Source organism: Bufo bufo, chromosome 3, assembly GCF_905171765.1.
Source record: "Bufo bufo chromosome 3, aBufBuf1.1, whole genome shotgun sequence".
NCBI classification, from domain to species: Eukaryota; Metazoa; Chordata; class Amphibia; order Anura; family Bufonidae; genus Bufo; species Bufo bufo.
In genome coordinates, this window is record NC_053391.1 from 700,657,121 (window position 1) to 700,664,040 (window position 6,920).

At 41.4% G+C, this 6,920-nt stretch overlaps 1 protein-coding gene across 1 annotated transcript; it reads right to left on the reverse strand.

Moving 5' to 3' along the window:
• Positions 1 to 834: 834 nt before the first annotated feature.
• On the reverse strand, positions 835 to 1,861 carry LOC120994112 (olfactory receptor 51E1-like). The gene has a single exon (XM_040422569.1). It carries the CDS (start codon positions 1,859 to 1,861, stop codon positions 896 to 898), a length of 966 nt encoding a protein of 321 aa, XP_040278503.1. The 3' UTR covers positions 835 to 895.
• Positions 1,862 to 6,920: the final 5,059 nt, after the last annotated feature.

Consider the following 6,920-nt stretch of genomic DNA (forward strand, 5'->3'; position numbering starts at 1 on the left):
ACATGTAGTACCTAGAGCGGACACTACCATTCATTCACACTGCTATTGTCTCTAAGGCATAACGAATAATGTCATCTGTGTATTTAATTCCAGAGTCTAGCACAGCACAGAAAGAGAAAGCAAGGTATCCCAGTTTGCCTGCCAGTTTAAGCTAAAACCTGCTGAAGCCAAGAGAAAGAACAAATATTGTCTGGATACAAGTTTATTCAAGTAAAGCTGATGAACTTTTACCAAGTCTGGACTCTTACTCCACCAACTATCACTCACCCCTTTATTGCTACGGAGCCTAACCCTGGGGTGCGACGGTATCCAGGTAGGAGCACCGTGACACACAAAACTAATAAGACCGCATCACCACTCGGCATTCCTAAAACCTGGGACACGATCGGCCCTGGGAGGTGGCACTTTGCATAAATATAGCAGTGGACTGTCTGGAAGGAATGCTTACTTCCCAACAATTGGCTTTAACTCGGCCTGTGAAAACCCGCATTTACAGTCACAAGTGACCCCTTTAGAGAAGCTGTGAGGTTGGTGCCTTAGCTGATTATGAGCATTTGATAACCCAAGATAGGGAAAGAGGAAAAAACTGAAGTGGGTGGAGTCTGACACATATAAAAAGCCAGAAAATGTAAAAGCTAAGGGCTGCTTAAATCCAGAAACCATACTAAAAACATCACTAGATGAAGCACTAGGACTTTACACCGAGAAGAGGTGGAGATCTTCATACACTATGAAGGAACCCAATATCTGGACCTTCCCTTTACTTACCCATTCTCAATATATAAACTAGTTGAACATGTAATAAATATCACACATTATCAGCGGCTTTATACATCCTCAACATCTGTGCATCTTTTATAGGGTCCATGATTGTATCCTTCACATTCTGCTCTGATCAGATGTTTCTGAAGTTTTTTCTCTGATGGATAATTTTGCCATATAACTTTTTGAGTCTTTGTCGGATCTGCTTGGTTTTTATCCCATAAATTAAGGGGTTAATCACAGGGGGGAGCAGGAGATAGACATTCCCGAATAGAATAGGAAGGTTTGGCATTGTGTTGCTTTTGAACCTGTGTACGACAGATAGACCAATCAGGGGGATGTAGTAGACGAGGACGGCACATATGTGGGAGGCACACGTGCTGAAGGCCTTCATGCTGGCATCTTCTCCCAGACCAAGCACCGTCTTAATGATCAACATGTAAGAAAAGAAGATGAAGAGCGAGTCGATGCCCATGACTGAAAGGATGACAAATAGTCCATAGATAATATTGACTTTGATGTCTCCACAAGCTAGATTCATCAACTCTGGGTGCAGGCAGTAGGAATGGGTCAGGTGATTGTTCTTCCACAGAGGAAGCCTCTTGATAATTAGAGGGATGGGAATCATAACAAGAGCTCCTCTCACCAAGATCATGGCAAAAATCTTACAAATTTTCGTACTGGTTAGAATAGACGAGTATCGTAGAGGGTGGCAGATAGCCACATAGCGATCGACAGCCATGGCCACCAAGATGCCAGACTCCAGAGCGGAGAGAAAATGGATGAAGAACATTTGGGTAAGACAAAGATCGAAAGTAATTTCCTTGTCATCCATAAGGAAGATCTCCAGCATTTTTGGCATGGTTGTGGTGGCTAACAGCAAGTCTATCATCGACAGCATGGACAGAAAGATGTACATAGGTTCATGAAGTTCCTGGTCCACCCTGATGATGTAGAGAATTGAGGTGTTTCCTATAACAGCAATGACGTACATTGAGATGAGAGGAAAACCCATCCAGAAGTTGAAGTCCTCTAGACTTGGGATGCCGTTGAGGATGAAATAATTGGTGTCACTGCAGTTATGGTTGTTGGCCCACATGAGCAGAGTGGACTTATGGAAGATGCATCTTCTGCAATGTAAGGAGAAAGTAAAAAAAATAAAATAATAAAAGTCGTTACTGAACATCAGTGTAGATAGAGACCGGGGGCGAGGTAATGTAATTGGGGGAGGAATGGAAGAAGGGACTAGAACGGTTTAGAAGGAAAAGTGTAGGGTAAAAATATACATAAACCTCTTAATTGTATGTATACTAATGCCAGAAGCCTGACTAATAAACCGGGGAACTGGAATTAGTGATGTGTGAGGAGGACTGTGACAGTGGGAATAACTGAGACACGGCTGGATGATAGCTATGACAGTGGGAATAACTGAGACATGGCTGGATGATAACTATGACAGTGGGAATAACTGAGACACGGCTGGATGATAGCTATGACAGTGGGAATAACTGAGACACAGCTGGATGATAGCTATGACAGTGGGAATAACTGAGACATGGCTGGATGATAGCTATGACAGTGGGAATAACTGAGACATGGCTGGATGATAGCTATGACAGTGGGAATAACTGAGACATGGCTGTATGATAGCTATGACAGTGAGAATAACTGAGACATGGCTGGATGATAGCTATGACAGTGGGAATAACTGAGACATGGCTGCATGATAGCTATGACAGTGAGAATAACTGAGACACATCTGGATGATAACTATGACAGTGGGAATAACTGAGACATCGCTGGATGATAGCTATGACAGTGGGAATAACTGAGACATGGCTGGATGATGGCTATGACTGTGGGAATAACTGATACAAGGCTGGATGATAGCTATGACAGTGGGAATAACTGAGACATGGCTGGATGATAGCTACGACAGTGGGAATAACTGAGACATGGCTGGATGATAGCTATGACAGTGGGAATAACTGAGACACGGCTGGATGATAGCTATGACAGTGGGAATAACTGAGACATGGCTGGATGATAGCTATGACAGTGGGAATAACTGAGACACGGCTGGATGATAGCTATGACAGTGGGAATAACTGAGACATGGCTGGATGATAGCTATGACAGTGGGAATAACTGAGACATGGCTGGATGATAGCTATGACAGGGGGAATGACTGAGACATGGCTGGATGATAGCTATGACAGTGGGAATAACTGAGACACGGCTGGATGATAGCTATGACAGTGGGAATAACTGAGACACGGCTGGATGATAGCTATGACAGTGGGAATAACTGATACAAGGCTGGATGATAGCTCTGACAGTGGGAATAACTGAGACATGGCTGGATGATAGCTATGACAGTGGGAATAACTGAGACACGGCTAGATGATAGCTATGACAGTGGGAATAACTGAGACACGGCTGGATGATAGCTATGACAGTGGGAATAACTGAGACACAGCTGGATGATAGCTATGACAGTGGGAATAACAGACACGGCTGGATGATAGCTATGACAGTGGGAATAACTGAGACATGGCTGGATGATAGCTATGACAGTGGGAATAACTGAGACATGGCTGGATGATAGCTATGACAGTGGGAATAACTGAGACACGGCTGGAGGATAGCTATAAAGAAATAGAAGTGGAATAGAACGGAGGTAATTAAACAGGGGAATCAGATATAGTACCCTCTATGTTTTTGCCAATCCATTTTTGTTTTTGTTTTGACCCCAGGGGAAAAGTGCCAAACCGTTTATATAGAACAACCTTGTAGTTCCCAATCAAGAGATACGAATAATCAATGATTCATAAATAAATATGAAATGGTATATAGATAAAAAGCTTATTGACTCACTTCACTGGGGGGGGTGGTCCTTAGGATAAGCTCAAGACACCTATGGAACCCCAACCCCCCTAGCGCAACCAATAAAAGATATATGGATCTAATTAAATCACGAATCACAACTCCAACAACATGACTTTATACAAAATCACTGATGTTTATTGGTACAAATAGAGTTGCGACCAACTGGCGGGGAATTAAAGCCCCGGAGGAATTGGAGGCGCTTCGAGCACTAGAGTCTTTGCTTTTGGAACAAGAGGTAGGCACGCCTAAATTTCCGCCCTTTACCCGTGGTCGGTCGACCACATTTCCACCCTTGTCTTGCAACTCCGCCATCGAAACTTTTGTTAGGATGGTGGTGCGGGAGTTGTATAGACTGCCTGCTAGTAGGCCGTATGACAATGTGTCCAGAAATCAGCGACTAGCTATACAGGAACTAAAGAAAATGAAAAATGTGGTAATCAAACCAGCTGATAAGGGTGGAAATGTGGTCATCTGGCCTACGGACATGTATGAGACTGAGGTGTCCAGGCAATTGCGTGATAGGATGTGTTATGAACGGCTGCCCAAGAATCCAACAATTGAATTTAAATCCCAGTTGGAGGATATCCTGTTAAGAGGGGTGGAAGATGGCATCATTACAAAATCGGTGTATCAGAGCCTTGTAACTAAATTTCCGGTCACTCCGACCTTATATCTACTACCGAAAGTTCATAAATCCACCACAAAACCTCCTGGGAGACCCATTGTCTCGGGATGTGGTGGTTTGAACGAACCGGTATGTCAGTTTCTGGATTACTATTTAAAACCTTGTTTGGAGAGTCTGCCCTCATATATTCGTGATTCGACGGACGTTTTGAAACGTCTGGAGAACATCAAAATGGAAGACGACATGTTTTTAATAACATGTGATGTCGAATCACTATATACGTGTATCTCACATGATAAGGGCCTAGAATCCTCTTGCTTCTTCCTGCGCACAAGAAATCTCTCATCGGATCTGATTGACCTTCTGATGAAGCTTCTAGATTACATACTGAAGCATAACTACTTCCTGTTTAAAGATCAACACTATTTACAACTGCGAGGAGTGGCGATGGGGGCGAAGTGCGCACCCTCCTACGCTAATTTATTTTTGGGCAATTGGGAACGACAGTGTGTGCAGGCATCTATGGATGAAGTTGAAGGGGAAGTAATATCATGGATGAGATTTATTGATGATGTTTTGTTTATATGGCAGGGGTCACGGGTGTCTTTGGATTTGTTTTTGGAGAAATTAAATGTGAACAAATGGAATATCACTCTAACTAAAGTGGTAAGTCAAAAGGAAATTGATTTCTTGGACATAAATATTAAAATAACAACAAATGGTGACCTAGAAACTTCGATCCATAGGAAATCCACTGCTGTCAACTCTCTGCTCCATGCGACTTCATTCCATCCCAAACATCAGAAAAACTCAATACCTATCGGTCAATTCCTAAGGGCAAGACGAATCTGCACATCAAGAGGCGACTTTGAAAGGGAGTCAGATATCTTAAAAAATCGATTTACACAACAGGGTTACAACCAATGCGACATACAGCGTGGTTATATGCGCGCCACTATTACATCAAGGTAATCTCTGTTGTCCCCAAAGGCTCGGGATGACCTGACGATATCTACTATACGTATGATAACTAATTATAACACACAATGGAACAGCATGAGAGGGATTTTCAAAAAATTCTGGCTCATTTTAAAATCGGATGTGGATTTGGGTAAAATAGTTACACCCACCCCTATGTTTGTGGCCAAACGTAGTAAGAATCTTAGGGATATCCTAGTGAGGAGTCATTATATACCATCTAAGTCTGGATTCATTTTCGAATCCAAAGGTCCCAAATGGGGATGTGTACCATGTGGGCATTGCACCACATGTAGAGCGATCACTAAGACCAAGACTTTTGAAGACTCCTCAGGCAAGGTGAGCTACAATATTGTCCATTTCATCAACTGTAGTGTTACCGGAATTATATATCATGCCACATGTCCATGTGGCCTGATATATATTGGTATGACGGCCCGTGAATTTCGGGTCCGCATACAGGAACACCAAAAAGATATCCGGGTGGCTGCCAAAATTGTTGATGGAGATAGAGACAAACTTGTAAAATTAAAACCTATTGAAAAGCATTTCCGCCAGAAACACAACAACTGTTGGCAAGATTTAAAGTTTAGGGGGATAGACAGGGTCTCCCTGGGTGCGCGAGGTGGTGATTTGTTCAAACGGCTGGAGCAGGTTGAAAGCAAGTGGATTGTGAAACTGAAGACTCAGGTGCCATTTGGCTTGAATGATAAGATTCCATTTGCTTCGTTCTTGTAGGGTGCAGCATCATCCCTGATATGTGGTGTTTTAGATAATTAGGATGTCCATGTTTTTAGGTCCTTTTAGCTGGGATCCTGAGGTGTGATGAATGATATCTACTAATATGGTTTTGTTTCTATTTATATATGCAGGATATGCATGTATTATGGCCGAGAAATCGGGAATTTACCCCTTCCATGAGGATATAATCATGTAGAACTTCTACAGACCAGTGGACCATTTCTGGGGACTGTGGTCAACTACATATCTGCATCATGCTATGAATTTTAATTGTATTTATGTCATTTGGGCACTTGACGCATATGTTATATGTCTTGATTGATTGAGTATGTAAGTAATATATGCATTTCACTTTTGTATTAATCATGTGTTACACTTATATTCTTGGTTCATGCCAGTCTTGTGTGTAATTGATTGAGCATGGAATAATATTATTCTATTTCTGTTTCACTTGTGGGCTCTATTTTTATTTTTGTATTCATTATGTCATGTTAAAGCATGCAGTTAGTACTATGATGTTCACTTATGTAATGATCATGCTACATCTGTATTCTTGCTTTATGTCAATCATGTTACATATGATTGAGCATGGAATGAGAATCATTTATTCTACTTGTATATGTAATAATTATATGTTACACTTATATTTGCATCTTTGTGCACCTAGAACACATATTCTTCACATATGTACAGATATGCTGTATGTTGAATATTGTGATAGTATACACTATATATTACACTTATATATCTACTTATGGCATTATATCACTATAGGTGTATGTATATGTCCTTAGGATGTCCACACTTAGAAATTGGTGTAGTCTTTTATATATATTTCACTTATTTTAGATGTATTCTATTGTTAGTAATTATGCAGGTCTGTATTAACATGTATCCTTAAATTATCTGGTTAACTAAGAATTAG